The sequence below is a fragment of the Artibeus jamaicensis genome, unplaced genomic scaffold (assembly GCF_021234435.1).
Source record: "Artibeus jamaicensis isolate MK-2021 breed Jamaican fruit bat unplaced genomic scaffold, CSHL_Jam_final scaffold_833, whole genome shotgun sequence".
Lineage (NCBI taxonomy): Eukaryota > Metazoa > Chordata > Mammalia > Chiroptera > Phyllostomidae > Artibeus > Artibeus jamaicensis.
The window spans coordinates 7342802-7368806 of NW_026522056.1; the positions used below are offsets into that span (position 1 = coordinate 7342802).

Below are 26005 nucleotides of genomic sequence, written 5' to 3' on the forward strand. Positions count from 1 at the left end.
ATGGATGCTGTTTCTTTAATTCTGTAGTTGTCAGACTACCATTCAACTTGATATCTTCTGATTATGAGTGATGGTTGTTCTATAATTTAGTTGTAATTTTGATATGGTTGTTCAAGGAAGCAAGCCATGTTTACCACATACATTTTTTTTAAATTTCACTTGGATGTATACTTAGAAGTGGAATTTCTGGGTCATTTGGCAAGTATATGTTTTTATTGCCCAAATATAATATTTTCCAGAATGACTGTACCATTTTACATTTCCATTAATAATACATGAGAGTTCCAGAGTTCCAGCTATTCTACATTTTCAACTTTTTTTCTTGCTTGCTTTTTGCTTTTTTGTGTATGTGCCTTGATAAAAATGTATGTGGTTCTGGTTTTAATTTGTGTTTACCTTGATTTATGCAATGACTACTCTTTCATGTGATTACTAAGCACTTGCATACCTTCTTTGGTGAAATCTCTTGGGAGATCTGTAGTCCATTTTTTAATTAGGTTCTGTTGTTTCTATTGAATTATAAATGTAGTTTATGTATTTCAAATATAATCTTTATCAATATATGAATTATAAATATCTTCTTTTGGCTGTTCTTTCCATAATGACCTCTTTTGGAGAGAAAAATATTTTAATTTTGATAAAGTTCAGTTTATTCATTTATATTTTTCCAGATCATGGCTTTGATACAATACCTAAGAAATCTTTGTCCCATTGTATAGAAGTAAGAAAATAGAAATGTTTGTCTTATGTCTGATTAAAGAGTGATAGTCATGAACCATGAACCATGGTGATACTAGTGGGTTACACATACAGGTCTATCAGGCTGAGGAACTTCCTTTTTATTTCTGGTTTGATGAGAATGTGTACCATGAATTATTACTGGATTTTATGGAATGCTTTTTCTGTGATTATACATTTTTTCTTTATACTCTACAAATTAGAATCTGTTAGATATTAACTTAATCCTGCATTCCTGGTTAATTTCTACTTAGTCATAGCATGTAATCACTTTTATATAATTGTAGATTTGGTGTGCTAATATTGGTTAAAGTTTTATGCATCTATGTTTATTATGATATGATGACTTTTCTTGTGTTTGATATCAGGGAAAATACTTGCCTCACCGAATGAGTTGGAAAGTGTTTTACCCTTATTACTTCCTAAACAATTTGTGTAGAATTAGTATAGAATTTATGACTAAAGCCATTTGACATTGTGTGTTCTGTGTGTGTGAGAGAGAGAGTATGTGTGTGAGAGAGAGAGATGGCTCTGTTTGTGAATTGGGGAGCACATTTAGATGGAGGCAAATTTTAAGTTTTATTTGGTGTTACTTCCAAATCTATCTTTCGCAAGTCTCCTCAGCACATAGTCTTCCAGTCAACTCGGAATGTGATGGGAAGAAAGCGTATCACCACCCTTTTTGGAGCTCTCATTTCCAGGATTACCCTTAAATTCTGGTTGGTCTGTCACTGAGCTAGGAGAGGCCATGTAAGCAGACAGGCAAGAAGACCACAGCCTCTCACTGTTCTCACCTGATTTTATAGCACCTTGTAATAAATGCTTCTCAATTTGATGTTTGCTTTTAATCAGTTTTGATAGCCCTAAAATGGTTGTTTGGACAAATTTGCCCAATTTTTTACTTGTTTGAGCCTAAATATTTATATATTTTAACCTATATATTAACCTATATATTTGTCTCCTACAGTCCCTTAATTTAGATTTATCTACACCATTTTCTTTATTCTTTGTCTGATTTATCACAAAATCTAGCAATGACCCATGAGAAACATTCTCATATAACTAAGAATGGAAAGAGACCTTCTTAATCATATTAAAGCTATATATTTATATATATATTAAAGCCATCTATAAATATATTTATAAAAGTTACACATAGGATCAATTCCACAATGGGAAGAACTCAGTTTACATTTTACACCAGTAGTGCTAGTGAAAATTTTTCTGAATTACTATTTGAAAATGCCACATTTCATTCTGAAATACATTTTCTCTGCATATAGAATGGGAAGACAATAGACAGCTAGTTTCAGCTTTGAATCTGTCATTCAATAATCTTCTGGCTTTCATTATTTCTCTTAGAAAATCCATCATAAGTTGTATTATTATTTCTTTCTTATTAATGCTTTTAAAATTTTCCAGTTACTTTTATGATTTGGGGGGTCTACAATGCTGCTGTGATATAGTTTTATATTAATATTTGTTGCATATAATATTTCTGGAGTGTGGATCTCAAAAGTCTAGATTCATAATGCTGAGAGTAGTATTATGTTTAGAAAAAACTAAAAAGGAAATCAAATAAGACTGATAATTAGATAAACTTTACTAATTTTTTTAAGATAGTGTAAACTAGAAATTGATTATGTCTAAAAATAAAAAACTGCCGCAAGAAGAATATTCTCTCCCTCTCTCCTTCCCTTCCCCTCTAAAGGTAAATAAATAAAATTCAAAAAAAAAAAAAACTGAAGTAATCACTAAAAAAAGTTTTCAGGCTAATGAGGAAGTAGTTCATAATTACTAAAATGTTCAGTTATTATTAACAATACAGGCAAGGCTGGGTTTTTTTGGTGTTTCATAATTAATTGCATACATCTTTTTCAAAACTTCAATGCTTTATTTAAGTCTTTGCTTTAGATGCTATTCTAATAGTTCTATGTTTTTAAGACTAATGATTTTTATGTATTGGTAAATTTTAGAGATCTGCAGTGTGGAAAATTAATATGTAAATATGAACAAGAAAATATAATTTTTATTACAAGTGCCACTATAACTTATACTAATGTAAATGGAAAAATCTGTGTCTCAGTGGAGTATCCACAAAGTAATGAAAACACCGCAAAGATGTGGGTAAAAGATGGAACTGTTTGTGGTCAAAATCAGGTATGTCGTCTTTCATTCCCAAATGACTTTCTAATTTATGCTCTAATTTTAAATGCTTGTTTAGTATCTGCCTCATAATTTAAGTGCACATTCAATTTCAAAAATAAGAAAGCAGAACATTTTTAAAAGAAAAAACTTGAAAACAAAAATTAATCTGCATTCGTGCATAGATGATATCACCATGAATATTTTATTGGCTTTTTTTCATAGAAATGATGTATATTACTGATTTAAAAATCATTGTTCATTCCTGTGTTTTGTTAAATTATATTACATAATACTTCTAATGTCATGAATTATTCTTTTTATATAATTTCTTTAAAATAGCTGTTGCATAATACATGTCCATTTTAGTGAGGAAAATAAGAACACATAGAGTTAAGAGAAAATTAATTGAAGGCGCATATCTGAGGTGTAACTACTCTATTTGCAGAACCTTCGATCTCTCTCTCTCTCTCCCTGCCCCATGCATGCACTTATCTAGCTAGTCTTACTCCATATTTTTACAAGAACATCTCATTCTATTATCTGATTTTATTTTATTATTCCACATACATATTAATATGCATCAACATTTCTGTCTTCCTAGATTTTTCCTCTGTGAAATTTATGTCACTGATGTATATATACATAAATACACAAAAAACTGAAGCTTAAATGATACTCCCATCTCAATTTTAAGGTACAAAGTCTGCCTAGTCTAATGAAAACATAATATATTAAATTACTTAATGAAGAACAAGGGTAAGGGCAAAATATAAAGGCAAAGACCTGGGAGCACAAGATTTTTTTTGTAATAATCTTTGTAAAATGATTTTTTTGTAAAAATTTTATGTTTTGTTTGTAATCAGGTATAAATGAAATCTCACATTTTTTTCACATTTTAGTTTAAATCACTATGCATGTATACATGTTAAAAATAGATTATTTTTACCTGATAATTACAGAAATATTTGTCATATTAAATTTTTTTTCACAACCTAACTTTACTAATATTCATTTTAAAATTAGGAAGTAAAAACAGTAAAAGAAAAATTGTCATCCCCAGCTCTTACACAAACTGAATCACTTAAAACATTTTGTAGTAAGTTTCTTTTTATGAAATTTACTTTGCAAGTATTTCAACCATGGAAAACAAGCATATTCACTCAAATTGTATATTCTTCATGTACTAAAGAATTTAATACATAATTTTTCAGGATCCCCTTGTCTGATGGGGATTATAATACATACAACTCTCTTCAAACAACACAGGTTTGAATTTACACATATGCAGATGTTTTAAATAAATACAGTCAGTTCTCCATTTCCATGGTTTTCCCACCTGTGGATTCAACTAATGGTGGGTTGAAAACAGTCTTTTTGAATAGCTGGGAAAGTGCAAATGTGGAGGGATGAAGGTATGCATTCTTCTATACTATTTTATATAAGGAACTTGAGCATCTATTGATTTTGGTATCCATGGAGATTTTAAAACCAATATTCTTTGGACACCAAGGGCTGACTATAGTTAGGTTTTGGGGGAGTCAAAAGATAGAACCCAATTTTCTTTTTTCTTTTTGTAATAGTTGTTCAGATCCAATTGTCTCCATTTTCTGCCACCACTTTCCCCGCCCCACCCTTCCCTCCTCCCACCCTCCATCCTTCCTCCCTTTGGCTTTGTCCACAGGTCCTTCACACATGTTCCTTGGTGACCCTGTCCCTTTTTCACCATTATCCCCTCCCATCTCCCTTCTGGTTACTATCAGTTTGTTCTTTATTTCAATATCTCCGACTATATTTTGCTTGCTTGTTTGCTTTGTTGATTAGGTTCCACTTACAGGTGAGATCATATGCTATTTGTCTTTCACTGCTGCGATTATTTCACTTAGCATTGTGTTTTCCAGATCCATCCAAGCTGTTTCAAAGGGTAGGAGGTCCTTCCTTCTTTCTGCTGTGTAGTATTCCATTGTGTAAATGTACCACAGTTTTTTGATCCACTCATTCACTGATGGGTATCTAGGTTGTTTCCAGCATTTGGCTACTGTAAAATTGTGCTGCAATGAATACTGGGGTGCATAGGTTCTTTTTAATTTGTTTTGGGATTCTTATGGTTTAATCATAGCAGTGGAATTGCTGGGTCAAAAGGCAGTTCCTTTTTTAGTTTTTTAGAAAATTCCACACTGTTTTCCATAGTAGCTGCACTAGTCTGCACTCTCCCCAACAATGCACTAGGGTTCCCTTTTCTCCACAAACTTACCAGCACTTATTGTTTGTTGATTGTTTATGATGTCCACTCTGACTGGTGTGAAGTGGAATATCATTGAGTTTTTAATTTGCATCTCTCTGATAACTACTAGTGCCTCTAGCTCTGAGTTGTTCAAGAATGAATTGCACTTCTCTTACAACATGAGTTTATTGATTTATTACAACATGAGTTTATATAAAGTACTGAATATAAAATACTATTTTTATGTTAAAACATGCATAACATAAAATTTACCACTTTAGCCATTTTTAAGTGTACAGTTCAGAGACACAAGTATGTTCACATTTTTGTGCAACCATCTTCACTCTATTTCTCCAGAATATTTTCATCATTCCAAACAGAAACTCTGTATACATCAAACTATAACTTCCCAGTGACCCCTCCCATGGCCCCTGGTAATCACTATTCTACTTTCTGTTTCTATAAATTTCAATATCTAAGATACCTCATATAAGTGGAATTGTACCATATTTGTCCTTTTGAGCCTGACTTATTTCAAATTATGTTTTCAAATTAATCCACGTCATTGCTTGTATCAAAATATCTTTCCTCTTTGAGGCCGAGCAGTGCTCCATTTGCTGTTTATATCATAGTATTTATGGTAATAAATACTATGATATAATGTTATTTGATATATATGTCATAATAAGATAATATATGTGTGTTATTTGTCTATTATTTGTCAATGGACATTTGATTTATTTCTACATTTTAGCCATTATAAATAATGTTGCTATTATCATTAATGCACAAATTTATGTTCAGGTCCTCGTTTCAAATGTTTTTATTATATACCTTTTGGTAAAACTGCTGGATCACACAGCAATTCTGTTTAGTTCTTGAGGAATTCTTATACTGTTTTTTACTTCTTTTCATTCCCGCCATCAGTGCCCAAGAATTACAGTTTCTCCATTCCTCACTAACATTTATTTTTTGTGTTTATTTCTAATAGCTATTTTAATGGGTTAAAGTGGTATCTCAATATCAACTTTTATTTTTTATTTCTCTAATGATTAGTGATACTGCACATGTCTCCATATACTTATTAGACAGTTACATTTCCTCTTGGAAGATATGTTTATGCACATCCTGTGCCCATTTTTTTTAAAAAAATTGAATTGTTGAGATATACAAGTCCTTTATATATACCAGATATTAATCCTTAACTAGATATATGATTTGCAAATATTTTCTCTTATTCTATGGGATGCCTTTAACATTGTTAATTGAGTTTTTTGATGCACAAAAATTTTTATTTAGATGAAGTACAGTTTATCTATTTTTTCTTTCTTCCTATGTGTTTTGTATTATATCTATGAAATTGTTGCCAAATTCCATGTAAATTACCCTGTTTTTTCCTAGGAGTTTTATAGTTTAAGATCTTATATTAAGTCTAGGACCCATTTTGCATTAATTTTCACATATGGTATAAATTAAAGGTCCAAGTTTATTCTTTTGTATGTGAATATGTAATATGAATTTTTGTGACAACCACATTAAAAATCATTTGACCATATCTTAAAGGCTTTACTTCTGGGTTCTTTGTTCTTCTCCACTGATTCATATGTCTATCTTTATGTGAGTACCACACTGCTTTGAATACTGTAGCTTTTTTAGTAAGTTTGAACTCAATAATTGGGTGTCTATTTTTTAAAAAGTGTTTTTGCAACCTGTATCTATTACTGTAAAAAAAGCATTGATATTTTATAGGGTTGTGCTGAATCTGCAGGCTTCTTTGGGTTATACTGCCCATTTGAAAATATTAAGTCTTCAGTGCATGAATGTGGGATATCTTTCTTTTTTTGTTTGTTTGTTTGTTTGTTTTTTAAAAATATATTTTATTGATTATGCCATTAGAGTTGTTCTATTCCCCCCTTCATTCCCCTCCACCCTGCACACACCTCCCCCACGATTCCCCCCTTTAGTTTATGACCGCGTGTCTCAAGTTCTTTAGATTCTATATTTCCCATACTAATCTTGCCCTCCTCCTATCTATTTTCTACCTACCATCTATGCTGCTTATTTTCTGTACCTTCTCCCCCCTTCTCCTTCTCCCACTCCCCTGTTGCTAACCCTCCATGTGATCTTCATTTCTATGGTTCTGCTCCTGATCTAGCTATCCTCTTAGTTTGCTTTTGTTTTAGGTGTGGTTCTTAATAATTGTGAGTTTGCTGTCCTTTCACTGTTCATCTTTTTTATCTTCTTTTTCTTAGGTAAGTCCCTTTCACATTTCATATAATAAGGGCTTGGTGATGATGAACTCCTTGAATTTGATCTTTTCTGAGAAGCATTTTATCTGTCCTTCCATTCTAAATGAAAACTTTGCTGGATAGATCAATCTTGGATGTAGATCTTTGGATTTCATGATTTGGAATACCTCTTTTCAGCCCCTTCTTGCCTGTAAGGTCTCTTTTGAGAAATCAGCTGACAGTCTGATGGGAACTCCTTTGTAGGTGACTGTCCCCTTATCTCTTGCTGCTTCTAGGATTCTCTCCTTCATTTTAATCTTGGCTAATGTAATGATGATGTGCCTTGGTGTGTTCCTTCTTGGGTCCAACTTCTTTGGGACTCTCTGAGCTTCCTGGCTTTCCTGGAAGTCTATTTCCTTTGCCAGATTGGGGAAGTTCTCCTTTATTATTTGTTCAAATAAGTTTTCCACTGGTGGCTGTGCCTTTTCCCCTTCTGGTACCCCTATAATTTGAATGTTGGAACGTTTAAAGATGTCCTGGAGGTTCCTAAGCCTCTCCTCATTTTTTTGAATTCTTGTTTCTTCATCCTTTTCTGTTTGGTTATTTTTTTTCTTCCTTCTGCTCCACTCGATTGATTTGAGTCCCAGTTTCTTTTCCATCGCTATTGGTTTCCTGTTCATTTCCATTCATTTCAATTAGTTTGGCCTTCATATGTTCCTCTAATTTGTGACTAAAATCAACCAGTTCTGTGAGCATTCTGATCACCAGTGTTTTGAACTGTGCATCTGAAAGTTTGGCTATTTCTTCATCACTTAGATTTATTGACTCTGGGGCTCTGAGTTGTTCTTGAGGCATATTTTGGTCTGTTCATGCCTGTTAAATATGAGGAGCAGAGCCTTAGATGTTCACCAGGGCAGGGCCACCCAGGTCACTGGTTTGTGACGTTGTATGTGGGGGTGGGGTCAGAGAGGGACAATGGTGGTCCCCTCTGCCAATTCCCACCATTGGGGCCTTCACGGTTTGCCTCACTGCTTGCTCCTTCACCAGTTTATCAGTGCTTGAATGTGGTGACCATGGTCAGCCTTCAGTGAGTCCACCGCCTTGCGCCCTCAGTGGGTCCACCCACTACTCCACACCTGGGATCCACCTACGACTGCCAGCGTGCATGGGTCATGCACCTGGGTTGGTCTGGTGGATCTTTCCTGCCCAATCCCGCTCTGCTGCTGGCTCTGCCCTTCTTACCAGTTTGGCTGAAGGGTTGGTTGTTGTCAGACTTCCGTATAGTTCAATTTTCTGTGGTTTAGCTGTGCTTTTGTTGCTACAACTTTATTGTTTTTAAACTTGGTTGTGCAAGGAGGCACAGTGCTTCCACCTATGCCTCCAACTTGGCGGAAGTCCTTCAGATATCTTTCTATTTGTGTCTTCTTTAACATCTTTCGGGAATGTTTTATATTTTTCAGTGTACAAGTTTTTTAATTCCTTGATAAAGTTTATTCCTAAGTATTTTATTCTTTTTGATGCTATTGTAAAAAGAATTGTTTACTTAATTTCCTTTTCAAAGTGTACACTATTAGTGTTTAGAAATACAATTGATTATGTTGCATAATAAAAAATTTACATGTTAACTAGACATATTTTATTGCTAAGAAATGCTAACCATCACCTGAGTCTTCAGCAAGTCATCTTTTTGACAGTAAAGGATCTTCTCTTGATGTTGATGGCTGCTGATTGATTAAAATGATCATTTTTAATGTTGGGGTGGCTGTGACAATTTCCTAAAATAAGGCAATGGAGATTGCTTCATCAATTGACTCTTCAATTCATGAACAATTTCTTTGTATCATGTCATCCTATTATGTAGCAATTTACCAACAGAATTTTGAAAATTGGAGTCAATCCTCTCAAACTTTGTGCTGCTGTATCAGCTAAGTTGATGTAATATTCTAAATCCTTTGTTGTCACTTCAACAATCTTCACAGCATCTTTACCTGGAGTAGATTTCATTTCAACAAGCCACTTCCTTTCTTTGTTTATTCATAAGAAGCAATTCTTCATCCATTACAATTTTATCATGATTGCAACAAATCATAACATCTTCAGGCTCCAGTTCTAATTCCAGTTCTCCTGGTATTTCCGCCACCTCTGAAGTTGCTTCCTTGACTGAAGCCTTGAATCCCTCAGTCATCCCTGAGAGTTGGAATCAACTTCTTTCAAACTCCTCTTAATGTTCATATTTTGACCTCTTTCTACAAATCGCAAGTGTTCTCAGTGGCATCTACAATGGTAAACCCTTTCCAGGAGGATTTTCAATTTACTTTGCCTAGATTCACCAGAGGAATCACTATTATAACATCTATAGCTTTTCAAAATGTATTTTTAAAATAATAAGACTTGATCTGTGTGCTGTAAATGGATGTCACAAGCATAAAAAACATTAATCTCATTGCACATCTTCATCAGAGTTTTTGGGTGACCAGGTGCATTGTCAATGAGCAGTAGTATTTTTAAAGAAATCTTTTTTTTCCTGAGCAGTAAGTCTCAACAGTGGGCTTAAAATATTTAGTATACCATGTTGTAAACAGAATTGCTGTCATCAGACTTTGTTGTTCCATTTATAGAGCAAAGATAAAGTATCTTTAACATGATTCTTTAGTGTTCTAGTATTTTTGGAATGGCGATTGAGCACTGGCTTCAAATTAGAGTCACCAACTGCATTAGCCCATAATAAGAGAGCCAACTGTGCTTTGAAGTTTTGAAGCCAGGCATTGACTATGAAAGGCCCAGGTAACATCTTCTTCCACCGTAAGGCTGCATCATTTACACTGAAAATATGTTGTTTAGTTTAGCCACCTTCATCAATTATCTTAGCTAGTTCTTCTGGCTAACTTGCTGCAGCTTCTACATCAGCACTTGCTGTTTTACCATGTACTTTGATGTTATGGAGATTGATTATTTCTTTAATCCTCACTAACCAACCTTTTCTAGCTTCACACTTCTTTCCTGTTGCTTCCTCACCTTTCTCGGCCCTCACAGAATTAAAGGGAGTTAGGTCCTTGCTCTAAATTAGACTTTGGCTTAAGGGAATGTGGTGGCTTATTTGACCTTCTATCCATACCACTAAAACTTTTCCCACATTAGCAAGACTTTATTGCTTTCTCATCATTCATGTGTTCACTGGAATAGCACTTATAATTGCCTCCAAGAACTTTTCTTTTGCATTCACAGCTTCACTAACTCTGGCACAAGAGGCCTAATCTTTGACTTAGCTCAGCTTTTGATATAGCTTCTTCACTATGCTTAATTATTTTTAGCTTTTGATTTAAAGTGAGAGATGTGAGACTCTTCCTTTCACTTTAACACATAAAGGCCATCATAGGGTTATTAATTTGCCAAATATTAATATATTTTGTTGTGTTTCAGAATATAGGGGTGCTTGAGGAGAGGGAGTGAGATGGGGAAAGAGCCAGTCAACTAGAGCAGTTAGAACACACACAGCATTTATTAATAACATTCACCATCTTATATAGGCCTGGTTCCAAAACAATTGCAATGATAACATCAAAAGCCATTGATCACAGATCACCTTAACAAATATAATAATGAAAAAGTATGAGATATTGTGAAAATTACCAAATCGTGACACAAAGACACAAAGCAAACAAATGCTGTTGGAAAAATTGAGCCAACAGACTTGCTCAACACAAGGTTGCCACAGGCCTTCAATATGTAAAAAAAAAAAAATAAGTGTAAAGTGCAATAAATGAGCACAATAAAATGAGGTATACCTGTATCATATTTTTTCGCATTTCAATTCGTTTTGATTGCTATATATCTTTGTTGATATTGTCCTTTTTCTGATTTTCTTTTATTCTTTATCCATGTTTTCATTTAGCTTCTTCAGCATTAGTACAGTCATTTAAAAAAATCTGTCACTTAATTTTCTTCCTTTAAATGAGATGTGTTTCCTGTTCCTTTTTATACCTTGTAAATTTTTTAAAAATACTCACTTTTCCCAGTGTTTCAGACTGGCTCTGTGCAGGGGCAGTTCTTTACTAATTTGCTGGGGACCTCTGAGCCTTGCAATCAGCCTGCAAGAAAACTTGTGGTCTTCTGGTATCTTTTGTGATATGTGTCTTTCCAGAGCCTCTGAGAGGCTTTTTTAAAAATTTTCCCACATTCTTGGATGTTTTTAAATGTCTTATTTTTCCAAATAGTCTCATGCAAGCATTTCTTTAGAGCTTAGATGGTCTATTGTATGTTTCCACCCATAATATCTTGCCCCAGAGGTCTGCAGTCTTAGTCTCTCTTTAGCTTTCTTGAGCAGCGTCCATTGCTTCTTTCCATCTAAGATTTAAGTTAAGTAAATTAAGGCAAGTCCTTCAGGAACCGCTCAGTCAAGTTGCAATGTTGAAAATATGGTCTCCTCTGCTCCCATCAGTTTAAGGGGCCAGGGGAGAATTGGGAACTGCTGCTGTCTTCAGACCAAGACTGTGCCATGCCAGGGAAGAAATGAGGCAAAGGTGAGCAAAAAGCCACAAACTCCTCTGCCATTTTGGCTTTCTCCTCATGGGGATTTGCTTGTGTTGCCTTAGACCATAGACTGCTTCCAGAGCTCCTGGAAGTTTCTTTTGTTCCTTACTTCTTCCCTTCCTTCCTTCCTTCCTTCCTTCCTTCCTTCCTTCCTTCCTTTCCTTCCACTCTCCCCTCCCTCTTTCCCTCTCTCCTTCCCTCTTCCTTCCTGTCTTTCTTTTAAAAAATATTTCCAAGGAAGAACAGAAGTTAGGGCTTCCTAGTACACTATTGTACTGAGTTCACTCTCCAGATTATTTTTTTTCCAGGATTAGGTAAAACCTGCTTATAAGTATCACTGCTGTAAGGTGCACATGGTCATTTAAATCCTATGTGTTTGGTCACTGATGGTCACTGGAGTAATGTTAGCTTCAGCCTTTCATTCTGTTGGGAGATCACAGTGCCTCACTTTTTCTGAGCTTAAAATAACTTTTACTTTATCTCTAGTAACAACCATATATTTTTTTATAAAATAATATACACACCTTTTTTGTTGTTGTTTTATTCACTATTTTAGGTTCTCCACACAGGAAGGTTTCTACAGAAACCTATTCTGGCCAAGTAACCGGAATAACAAGATGCACTAGCTTTCTTATCTCGTAGTACATAAAAAATCTGTAACAAAGAGCTTGGTGAAGAACCATAATTTTCTTTATAATATTCTTAGTGGAGATAAATAATTTTTGTGGTTTTGTAGCTCGATTCCTACATTGGATGGTGTTTCTCCCTAGCCTTCCTTCATGGTGCAACAGAAGTAAGCATGGGTAAATCAGAAAACAATAATTTCGTTGCACAGGAACAGTACCAACAATAACAATAATCCCTTCTCAACTTCTTTCTAGCCTGGCTCAAAGGATTTATTGAACAGTTTTGAGAATTAGGTTTATTTTCTTCTGAATAACAGTTCTGCAAATTATGTATCTAACTTCTCTGCTCAAGTTCTAGTTAGGTGTTACAGGATCATTCTGAAAGAACAGATATAATTCTTTTTTTTTAAGATTTTATTTACTTATTTTTAGAAAGAGGAGAAGAGAGACAAAAAGAGAGGGAGAAAAACATCAATGTGTGGTTGCCTCTCATGCAACCCCCACCGGGGACCTGACCTGCAACCCAGGCATGTGCCTTGACTGGGAATTGAACTGGTGACCCTTTGGTTTGCAGGCCAGCGCTCAGTCTACGGAGGCACACCAGCCAGGACAGAACAGATATATATCTAACAGTAGCAGCACTAGTCTGTATCTAGAGCCAGATCTTTTAGACTATTACCACAATCACACAAAATAATCCGACTATGTTTGTCATCAGTTTATTATTTTCTAAATCTTAAACAGAGGTATATATTGCCATAATTATCAGACAATATCAATATATTTTCCCATACTCCGTAATGTTTAGCAAATCCTATGTGAACAGATTCACTCTCTGACCTTAAAAAATTAGTATATTACAGTCATGTGTATTTTAAGAGTTAAGAATCCCAAAGAAATATTACCAATATAACTTAGAAACTTTCTTAAAAAGTTATTTTGATTATTATAAGTTACTCTAAGGGCTTCTACAACTACAGTACACATTTAAAAAAATTCTTTGAAGCATAGTATTATTTAATATTACCAGTTGACAGAAGTCTTAAAAATAATATTCTAAATATTTGGGCTTTATGCTTAGCTTTCTCTATGTCAGTTAATTGTGCTACAACCAAGAGAGTTAGACAAGCCAGACACTCTGTTGTCATGGGCCCATCTCTGTTTTCCTTCTGCACGTACTATCTATCACTAAACTTAGGTAGATTAAACTTTTTATCTATATTTCAAACACAACTATGGGTTTCTATCTAAACTACTACTGTTCACTTTCACTCTATGATTATCATTTTCCTGGAATAACATTTTAATTTATCTCTCTGCATTTTCTTTTGCCTTTCCAACCTCTTTTCTAAAATTTACTCTTATGAGCTTCTTATCTTTCCATTAAATTTCTAAATAAAACCAATTGCTTATAGATTATAGGACAACTTTCTGATCAGAATCAAAGGGTCCTACACAACCCTGCCATAACAGCTTCTCTCAAATCATTTAGGTTTTTTCGTTCATGTATGTGTTTCTATATCTTCTACTGCAATATGAACAATATGAAATTTTTTTGTGTTCTTAGGGCACAGCACAATATAGAACTCAAAGATTTAGTTAGTTAATGATTTAATGATTGCTTTCTGTGTAACAGTTACATTGCCCTTAATACTTTTCAAAAGCTCCATGCAATTTCCAATGTAGGGTCATTTAAAATACTTTTTATTTCCGTTTAAGTACCTGTCTTTTATTGCTATGCTTTATTCAATTTTGCTCAATGTAAAGGTTCAGCAAGAAGATTTTACTGCTCTTGAATGTTAGATAAATTTCTTGTATTTTTATATAACTATTTTTTCATTATACTAATTATCACATGTTAATCTTTGATTTTATTTATTTCATATCTGTACTTTCCATTCCAGTGAAGCAGGGAAGAGGCTTGTATTGTTTCGTTTACTCTCAGATAATCAGAGTTGTATCTAGTGCTAAAAACATAGTAGCACTATAAATTAATCATGTGTTATTAGTATATTAACATTTATTGTTAAATCAGTACCTCTTAATTAGATGCCAAATACAGATGACATTTCAGTTCACTTAGGCTTACTTTCTTTTTAGGTGTGCAAGAATAAGGAGTGTGGAAGTAATTACTTGGCTTATGACTGTACTCCACAAAAATGCAACTCTCAAGGTGTAAGTACCACTATTATGATGCAAGAATAGAGATCGTTGAGAGTAATCCTAGGAAAGCACACATGCAACTAAACACACACACAAGACACAACATGCTCATAAACCACATTTAAAAACTCAGCCTTATCTGACTTCAGTATAATTCTAAAATTCTACTTGAACCCCAAACTTTTGAGCTATTTATGTTATGACATTTCTCCCGTTTTCAGGTATGCAACAATGCAAAGAACTGTCACTGTAACCAGGGCTATTTACCTCCAGATTGCAACACTGTGCAAGATTCATGGCCTGGAGGGAGTATTAACAGTGGCAATTTTCCATCTGTAGGATCCCGCAGTCCTGGTAAGTATTAGTAACAAATTAAAAACATAATTAAAACAATGTTTTTATTTATTAAATTAAAATGAATACTATTTTGTCTACCAGTTTATATTTAGATAATGTTTGGACATCAAATAATAAATCATATATAGCTATTTAATTTATGTTTTTATTACAGAGAATAATGTAATAGAACATATTTAACTTTCATTGTAGATGAGACAGGTCAGCAAGGGCCAGGCAGAAAGATAAAAATCACTTTAGTTTTCTATACAGAAAAAATTTAATATAAAGCATCAGGTAAGACATAATAGCAGAGATAAAAACCAATCAGAGAATAGTGAGGCAAGCCAGCAATTAGCAACAGCAGGAATTCATGATCACTCCTTGGGTCTGGTGGGACAATGAAAAGAGGTGGTATTTCTGAAACCAGAATCTGAGCCATGTGCCTACACCACAGGGAGAGATACTGTTCAGCATAAGATGCAGAGGTAGTGAGCATCGAGCAGAAGGGAGGATAAATGCCATGGATATTTTACTCTTCTGACACTCTTCCATCCAGTGCCTCCTATCAGCTAGATCTAACTGGAAGACAGAAAGTCAAGAAGCTTGGGAGATGTAGTTTCCTACAATATTTTGTTCATGGTTAGGGCCTGACTTCTTTTTTATAAAAATTTGAATTTGCATATAATTAAAGCAGGTTTTTCCAGATTTTGAGCCAGAGGTAGTTCTTAAGATTTCCACATTCATTCCATTGTTTAAGGTCATATGATGATAGATTACTAAATCATAACATATTTAAGCATTATCAATCTGTTTCCATTTTAGGAGTAACACTGATCTTGCAGTAGCTTATGTTCAAATCAGATGCTATTCATTGCTTCTGTTCATGCACACACATGCCATTTCCTAAGAACACAGGAGATCACTCCTTTTGTAGAATCCAGACTGACCTTAGTGATATGATTAGTCAGTAAAAATTATAGAAGTGAGATTCTGGGACTTCCATGGTCTTTCTGCACATTATGATTGGGTCTTTTAGATGAGTAATTCTTGGAACTCTCCATGTTGGAACACATATTGTGTTGAAACTCATCTGCTCTGCATGAAGCTTGACTACATTGAGACACAAAAACATAACTATACAACTAAGCCCTCCCCAAATTCATGACCCACAAAATAATCAAATTTAAATGATTATTGTAAGTTACTAAATTTATGACTAGTTTCTTACACAGCATGCTCTCTCTCTCATATATATGTATATATGTACATATGTGTATGTGTGTATATATATATATATATATATATGTATAAATGAAAACAACTTGCTACCAGAAAGTGTATTTATATAACAAGTATCTACAATAAAACATGGTCTTAGCTTTGGAATTGGTTGGCATGTGGTAGAAAGACCTCCAGGAAACTGTTGAAGACTCTTGGTATAAGATAACATTGTCTTGAGAAGACAGTTTGTGAGCAATTCAAAAGCATGTTATTAGAAGTTGGAAAAATGAGTTTTATTATCAAGCGGTGAGTTATTTGGCATCATTACTTCCTGTGGTAATGTGTAAAGTAGAGTCCATGATTCTTGTTGGCAAGATTTTCAGGTAGATTATAAAGATTCGCAAGTAGGCGACTTAAATTATTGACATCTATGATTAAATATAAGAAGATGGTAAAAATTAATAAAGAAACAGTTCATTTTTTAAGTAAAATGTAGAGTAAATGTAAAAGAGCTAATTTTTTTGCTTGAAAATGAAAGTAGTTATTATTCCCAGTCTGTTCCAGAAAAAAATTCTTAAAATAAGAAATGTCTAACAGCCTAATTTGAGATATTAAACAATAGAATTTGATCTCAGAAAAACATTAAATCATGCATGTGACTCTAAACCCCTCTATGAAAAACCTCAAAAAACTTAAAGTGATGTCTCTTAGATATCTTCATCTAAACAAAATCCCTTCTACACAATCCCTTCTTGTGTTGAAGGGATATAAAAACTCTCAAAGGCTACTAAGAATCTTAAATATGTTGTTCCATGGCAGTCTGGCCAGCCCAATATAGAAGAAGGCTTATCTCAAAGAGAGTGTGAGTATGACCTTTATTTAATGAGGTTTATATCATCATCATCATCATCATCTTAAATTTTTATAAGTGTTTATTTGAGCCAAACTGACAAATATGCTGAAGAGCAAGATCTCAAACTGCTCCCTGGAGTATACTTTTATTTTATATACAAGAAACTCACACATTTTTAAAGAAAGTACATCAGCTCATAATTGAAAGTGATCTCAATAGCACATATGCTCTTTGAGTCCCAATTTTGGGAAAGAAGCTACTCAGATATAAGAAGGGTTATTCCTGCCCTGGCTGGTGAGGCTCAGTAGATTGAGTGCAGGCCTGCAAACCAAAAGGTTGCTGGTTCAATTCCCACTCGGGTCACATGCATGGACCTACGGGCCAGGTCCCCAGTAGGAGGCAAGTGAGAGGCAACCAACCACACATCGATGTTTCCCTCCCTCTTTATCTCCCTCCCCTCTCTCTGAAAATAAAATATTTTGAAAAAGGGAGGGGACTACTTTTAATGAAAAAGGAATTATAAATTAAAGGTATTACAAAAAAACTAGAAGTCAAAACGGCTTAGGTCCGTGGATTTATGTTTTTTTAAAAAAATCACCACCAGCAAATATAAACAAAATTATAAGTCTAGATGGTGAAAATACATATTAACTCCACTAATTTTTTTCACAAAAGACATACCATTTTATGAAACTGGTGGAAGGACTCCTGTCACCTCATTGCATGAGGAAAACATAACCCTGGTGCCAAATCCACACAAGGACTTTATTTTTTTTTTTATATTTTTTTTTTGGTTTTTTTTTTTAATTATATTTACAAGGACTTTAAAAAAATTGCAGAATAATTTCTCTTATGAATGTAGATCTAAATGTTCTCCAAAACTACTGTTTCTATTTTCAAGACCATAAGACACACATAGGTTTTAGAGGAGCAAAATAGAAAAAAATTTGAAGCAAAAAATGTGATAAAATATTTAATAACATAAATAATATAATATTTCACCTATGTAAATGCAAACAGAACTCAACAGCAGCAATAACAACCATTGTTCCTCCCAAATTTGGGGGGAGGAGAATGTGCATCTTACAGTCCAAAAAAATATGGTACTTCATGTATGTATCTGTACATATATATTTAAAGGATAATAATGCAGACTTTGTGAGGTTTATCACAAGAAAGCGAAATTTATCATTTGAAAGTCAATCAAGAACAATTCACTAAATCAAGAAACTTTTTTAAGTACACAGTTTTTTTCATTTAATGCAGAAAAATAATTTGACAAAGTTCACCACCTCAGTGTTTTGTGGGGAGCAGGGACACACAAACCTTGGAACCATAACTCGTTTCTATTCCAACTTCTTATTGCTTCCAGAAGATACCGACTAACATTTGTAGTTACTAATTTAATCCCTGGGGGGAAAGTATGGCTTAGAATGGGTGTCAATCCTGGCCCAATAACCAGTGGCCACAGGGCAGGGTCCCAAATTACAGAAATCATTGCACTTGTCCAACTCTGCCGGAAGCGGGAAGTTCTCTGGAAAGGGGCGTGCACTAAGCACCCGCAGCAAAGCGCATCTTTTACACGCCACCGAAGCCTACCCAGGCAGCTCTCCTACAGCCTGAAGCACTTTCTGCCACATTGTTTTAAAAAACATAGCTTTCTAATGTACTGTAATTGGTTTTGAGGGCACAGGCTGTGACTGATTCATATTTTTATATCCCCAGTGCCTGGGATAGCACCTAACACAAATGGGTGTTCAGTAATGTTCATTTTAAAGTTTTATTTATTTATATTTCTCCATTACCATTTATCCTCCTTAAATTCTCTCATCTCTCTCCATTCCCACAATTACTACACAGTTGTCCATGTCCATGAATCCTTTTTCTTTTTGGCTCTATCCCCCCACCTACTAACCAGTAAACTACTAACTTAAGTAAACTTCATCAATCTGATAAAAAGCATCAACAAAGAAACATAGTTAATATATTTTATAATGAAGTACATTGTTTTTCCCAAAATATTTATAATGGAATAAAGTCTGCATTTATGAGGTCTATTCAGCATTTTACCAAAAGTCCTAGACAATGCAATAAATAACAACAACAAAAAATAAACACAAGAATTCCAGAGTATAAAGATTGGAAAGAATTAAGTGAGTTTGCAGATGATAAGGTTAATTACATAGAAAATCCTAAAGAATCTATAAACCCACTTGTAGAAGTAATAAATATTTTTGAAAGTTCAAAGGAAAAATATCAAAAAATCAATAGTATTATTATATAATAGCAGCAGTAAGTGGAAATCAATATCAATATCATTTACAATGCTGTAAAATATAAAATATTAAGAACATATTTAACAAAAGGTGTGCAGGACCTTTACACTGAAGCTAAAACAAAATTGAGGTGAGTGTTAAACATACAAGTAAATGGAGAAATATGCCATATTTGGCTACTGGAAGGTTTATTATTGCTAAAATTTCAATTATCACCAAATTAAATCTACAGATTTAAAAACAATTATAAAAGCATGCAACTTTTTAGATATTAACAATTTCATTCTAAAAAACAAAAGAGAGACTAGAAAAGCCAAACAACCCTGAAAAAGAATGACAAAGACAACTTAGGCTATTTGTTTTGTTGTCTTATATTGAATTTAATATAGTACAGATTTTGTATATGGTTACATACATCAAGACAGTGAGGCATTTTTAAAGGATATACAAGTAGATCAACAGAATGAAGTAGGGAGCTCAGAAATTTACCCGTTAATATAAATAAGGTTAATCAATTTTTCAAAAATTTTCAAGAAAAGTCCAAAAATAGTTTAATGGGGAAGGAAAGACTGTTCAAAGCATTGTACTGTAACAACTGGATACCCACATAAGGCCCAAGAACCTCAAAAATCACAACTTATGTAATAATTTATATAGGATGGATCACAGACTAAAGGAAGATGCTAATACTATAAATCTTCTTGAAAGAAACACAGGGAAATTTTTCCATGATTTTTGGATTAGCAATCACTTCTTAGATAAAACATGGAAATATATATACAATGCAAAAAGTTAAGATAATTTGGGCTTTACTAAAATTTTATTATATGTACCATATTTATTATTAAATATAGGAATTAAGAAAAGCTCAACTTTTATAAGCATTACACTTTAATTTTTTAATCTATATTATCAGAGAGTTCTGAAAAGAGACTACATGGAATAGAAAGTTCTCAATCAAAAGCAAGGGATAGAACTATTATTATAAGAGTTAGAAGAGTGTCTTTTGGCACTTACACTATCAACTTATCTATTTGATTAAAATGTTAACTATAAAATTATTAAATAGTTAATATTTTTTATTCTAATAGTTATATTAAAATACAGAAATGTCTTTGCTATGTTCCTTGTAATTACTTTTAAATCACTGGTGTTTTCTTTCCTAGAAAGACTTTATATCGAGAATGCTTACCCTTCCAGACCTACGAGATGGCCATTTTTCCTACTCATTCCTTTTGCCATTGTTCTCTCTGTAATGATTGCAACCCTGGTAAAAGTTTATTTTCAAAGGAAAAAGTGGAAAACTGAGGAGTATACAAGCGATGAGTATATTGATTTCATATTTAAGATTCATTAATTTTATAGCTGTTGACACACATAGTAATTTATTATTAACTAACATTGTGATAACATTACTAGTAATAATTTCTATTTAATTTTATCTTTATATAGAAATTCAGCACTTAATATGCTAAACTGTCAGCAATTTTAATCTTATAACCACTTGGACTCTGTTAAGGATAAAATTAAGTGAAACTTATTTCTAGTTAATCTTTACCTCTTTTAATTATTTGATCTTAAATATTGAATGTGTATTAAGCATTACCATTTTATTTTTAATATTTATATATTTAAAAATGTTTTGTATGCACTGTTTTATTAAAAAATGCCAGGGAAATTAGTGAGAATAGTTATCTTTATATGTAGTTTAATAAATTGAAAATAAGCAGCCAGAAGTAGAAAAATTTAAATATTAATATGTAATAATAGTAAGACTAAAAAATCTAGATCATAGCTGTTGCTAACCTACAGAAAAAATAAAACAAATAAATTTTCAATAAAAAGTTTAGAAATACCTGAAAGCATGCTTTAAAAATAAAAATAAATATTAAAATCACTTTAAATCTTTTCAGGAAAAGTGATATAAAATAATTTCTGCTTGGTCATATGTGAGAAACCTACAGCCAACATCATATTCAATGGGCAAAAACTAAAAGCTTTCCCACTAAGATCAGGAACAAGACAAGGATGTCTGCTTTCACCACCTTTATTCAACATAGTATTGGAAGTCCTAGCCACAGCAATTAGACAAGAAAAAGAAATGAAAGGCGTTCAAATTGGAAAGGAGGAAGTAAAACTGTTACTATTTACAGATGCCATGATAGTGTACATAGAAAACCCTATAGTCTCCACTAAAAAGCTATTCAACCTAATAAGTGAATCTGGAAAAATAGCAGGATACAAAGTCAATATTCAGAAATCAAAGGCATTTTTGTACACCAACAATGAAATATCAAAAACAGAAACTATGAAAAAACATCCCATTTACTATAGCAACAAAAAAATAAAATAAAATAAAGTATCTAGGAATAAACTTAACCAAGAAGGTAAAAGACCTGTACTCAGAAAAGTACAGAACATTGAAGAAAGAAATTAAAGAAGATACAAATGAATGAAAGCTAATACCATGTTCATGGATAGGAAGAATTAACATCATCAAAATGTCCATACTACTCAAAGCAGTGTATAGATTCAGTGCAATACATATAGAAATACCAGTGACATATTTCACAGATATAGAACAAATATTTCAAAAATTTATGGGAACCATAAATGATCCTAAATAGCCTCAGCAATCAGGAGTAAGAAGGCAAAGTAAGAGGGATCACAATACTGCTATCAAACTATACTATAAGGCCACTGTAATCAAAAGAGTCTGGTACTGGCATAAGAACAGATACATAAAACAATGGAATAGAATAAAGAGCCCAGAAACAAATCCATGTCTCTATGGTTAATTAATATTTGACAAAGGGGGCAGGAGCATAAAATGGAGTAAAAATAGTCTCTTCGACAAATGGTATTGGGAGATCTGGACCCAAGTATGTGCAAAAATATGAAACTAGACTACCAACTAACACCATAAACCAAAATAAACTCAAGATGGATAAAAGACTTAAATATAAGATGTGATACCATAAAAGTCCTAGAGGAGAACATAAGCAGGAAAATGTCAGATACCTCATGTGACAATTTTTTCACAAATACCTCCCCTAGAGCAAGGGATATAAAGAAAAGAATAAATAAATGAGACCTCATCAAAATAAAAATCTCCTCTGCACAGCTAAAGAAAGCACCAGCAAAATGAAAAGAGATCAACCATATGGGAAAACATATTTTCCAATGATATCTCAAACAAGGCTTTGATCTCCAAAATATATAAATAACTCATATGACTTAACACCAGGAAGACAAACAATCTAGTTAAAAAATGAGCAAAGGACCTGAATAGACATTTCTCCAAGGAAATAATACACAGATGGCCCATAGACATATGAAAGGATGCTCAACATCACTAGGCATCAGAGAGATGCAAATTAAAACCACAATTTCCCCACACCATTAAGAAGATCATCATTAATAAATAAACAAACAAGCGATGGTGAGGATGTGGAGAAAGGAGAGCCCAGCCCTAGTGCACTTTTGGGAAGAATGCAGACTGTGGAAAACAGTATGGTATTTCCTAAAATTTTTTTTAAATTACTAAGCAATTCCACTGCTAGAACTATACTCTAAGAATCCTGAAACATCAATTCAAAAGAACCTATGCACCTTCTATGCTCATAGCAGCATTATTTACAATAGCCAAATACTGGAAGCAGCCTAAGTGCTCATCAGTAAATGAGTGGGTTAAAAAACTGGTACATTTACACATAGAATACTGCACAGCAGAAAGAAACTCCTGCTTTTCACAACAGCATAGATGGAACTGGAGAATATTATATTAAGTGTAATAAGCCAGGTGGTGAAAGACTAATACCATATGGTATCACCTATAAGTGGAATTTAATGAATAAAATAAACAAGTGAGCAAAATAGAATAAGAGACATGGAAATAAAGAAAAAACTGACAGTGACCAGGGGGATAATGCAAGAAACGAGGGGAAGGTTCAAGTCAAGGACCATGTATAAAGTACCTGTGGACAAGGACGACAGGGTGGGGATTGACCATGGCATCAGGGGGTGGGCTGGGTGAAGAGAGCAAAGGGAGAAATTTGAAATAACTGCAAATAAACAACAATAAAGTGTTTAATTAAAAAATCATAATTTCGACCTTTGCATTCTATATCTGGGTCCTCCATTTCACTTAAATTGAATTGAAGTTTATTATAATATTTAAAGTTGAGAAAATAATATAAATTAAGAGTAAATATAATTCATAGAAATATTTTGAAAAGCTTATGTAAAATTGCTTAAGTAATATGCAGCTTGTATAACAGTTAACTGTGTCAACATACAGTTAATACTGAAAACATACTAAAGGAATTTTTTATATTGAATGACTTCATTGTGGAAAAATTGATATCACATATCTGATGGAAAATTAGTAAAATAATAGAAATAAGTTGGGCAAGATTAAAAACTTAAATGTAAGACGTGAAACATTAAAAGCTGTAGAAGAAATCATAGGCAGTAAAATCTGTAGCATTTCTTTTGGCAATATTTTTTCTGAGATATATCCCTGGTCAAGGGAAACAAAAGAAAAAAGTAAACAAATGGCACTACATTAAACTAAAATGACTTTGTAAACCAAAGGAAACCATTAACAAACTAAAAAGACAACCTACTGAATGAAGGAAGATATTTGCCAATGATACATCTGATTATATCCAAAGTTTATTAAAAAACTTGGATAACTCAACACAAGAGAAACAAACAATTCAATTTAAAAAGGGGCAGGGGACCTAAATAGATACTTCTCCAAAAAAAACATACTAATGACCAATTATCAGAGAAAGGAAAATTAAAACCACCATAAAATATTACATCACACCTGTCAGAATGGCTATCATCAATACATCAACAAATGAGTCTCAGTGAGGATGTGAAGAAAAGGAACCCCTCATGCATTGTTGATGGAAATGCTGGTGTAGCCACTATGAAAAACATTATGGAGCTTCCTCAAAAAGTTAAAAATGAAACTACCTATGACCCAGCAATTCCACTTCTGAGTGTATATGTGAGGAATCTCAAAGCACTAATTTGAAAGAATATATCCACCTCTATGTTCATTACAGCATTATCTATTGAATACAATAGCTAAGATATAGAAGTAACCAAAGAGCCCATCTGGATAAAAAAAGCCTATCTATCAATAGATGAGTGGATAAAAAAGCAGTGGTGTGTGTGTGTATATGTGTGTGTGTATAGTAATATAGTATATATAGTAATATAGTAATATAGTATATATTACTATACACACATAGGAATATATAGGAATATAGTAATATTCCTATATTTATAATATTTTAATATAGTAATATAGCATATTAACAATATACTATACATTGTTATATATAGTAGTATATTACTATATAGTATTATTTAATATCTATTACTATGTACAGTAATATGCATTACTATATATTACTATACAGTATAGTGTATGTTATATAGTATATATAGTGATATGTACTTATATAATAAATTACTGTGATGTATATAGTATATATTACCATAGTACATTACTATTAGTATATTATATAACAGCATGTTACTATTAGTATAGAATATATATTACTATAGTTATACATTATGTGTATTACTGTATAGTATATATAGTTTACAGTATATAATATAATATAATAGACAATTGTTTGCCATAAAAGCAATAAAATTTTACCATTTACAATAGCATGGATGAACATAGAGGGTATTATGCTCAGTGAAATAGTCAGAGAAAGACAATTACCATATGATTTCACAAACATGTGGAATCTAAAGAACAAAATAAACAAAATTGAAACAGACTCATAGATAAAGCGAACAGACTAATAGTTGCCAGAAGCGGTAGGGGTTGGAGGACTGGGTGTAAAAGGTGAAGGGATTAACAAGTACAAATTGGTCATTTCAAAATACTCATGGGGATGTCAAGTACAGCATAGGGAACACACCCAATAATATTGTAATAACTACATATGGTGCCAGGTGGGCCCTGGAAATATCAGGATAAAATATATGATAGTCTAATCACTATGCTGTACATCTTAAACTAATACAAAATAATATTGAATGTAACCTGTAATTGAAAACAGTTTTAAGTAAATAAATAAAAGAAAGAAATAGGGCATAAGATGAGTGCCAAAAAAAGTTTAAATAAAGGTATTTAGCTAATCATGTTTTAAATATGAAAGTGACCTGAGTTCATTTTCAGGAAAACTTACATTACCATGCTTTTTTCTCATGTTAATCTTACTTACCAGCTGAAAGATAATTCAGTGGTAAAGTAGTCTCAAGTACGGGCTGTTTCCAGATCTCAGCTGGGAATTCAAAACTGTTTCAGTACTAGCAGGTGGTACAGAGTTTTGTACAGCAATCTTTGAAGAAGATATAATTGTAAGTGATTATATTTGTTTTTAAATGTACAGGGAAGTTGAAAGTGAGACTGAAAGCAGAGAGTAACCCAGAAAACAGAGAATCGATGAGATTATAGTGAGTATCAAATTATTTCACAGATGAGATGGAGAGACAAATTTTAATGTATTGGATAAATATAAATAACATAAATGTGTATTAAATGGTAGTAGTCATACAGATGCATATAATGAAAATTAAATTGGATAATATTTTTCAATAATGTAAACTACATTATATATTAGTAA

At 33.0% G+C, this 26005-nt stretch overlaps 1 protein-coding gene across 1 annotated transcript in view; it reads left to right on the top strand.

The window, feature by feature from the left end:
• The window catches only part of ADAM2 (ADAM metallopeptidase domain 2), a 96805-nt gene extending 71000 nt beyond the window's left edge, over positions 1–25805 (top strand). The window contains exons 13-17 of the mRNA XM_037166936.2: positions 2715–2898; positions 14592–14666; positions 14876–15008; positions 20510–20669; positions 25772–25805. Of these exons, the coding sequence (XP_037022831.2) occupies positions 2715–2898; positions 14592–14666; positions 14876–15008; positions 20510–20669; positions 25772–25805 (586 nt within the window). The remainder of the gene's footprint in view (positions 1–2714; positions 2899–14591; positions 14667–14875; positions 15009–20509; positions 20670–25771) is intronic.
• The last annotated feature ends 200 nt before the right edge of the window (positions 25806–26005 follow it).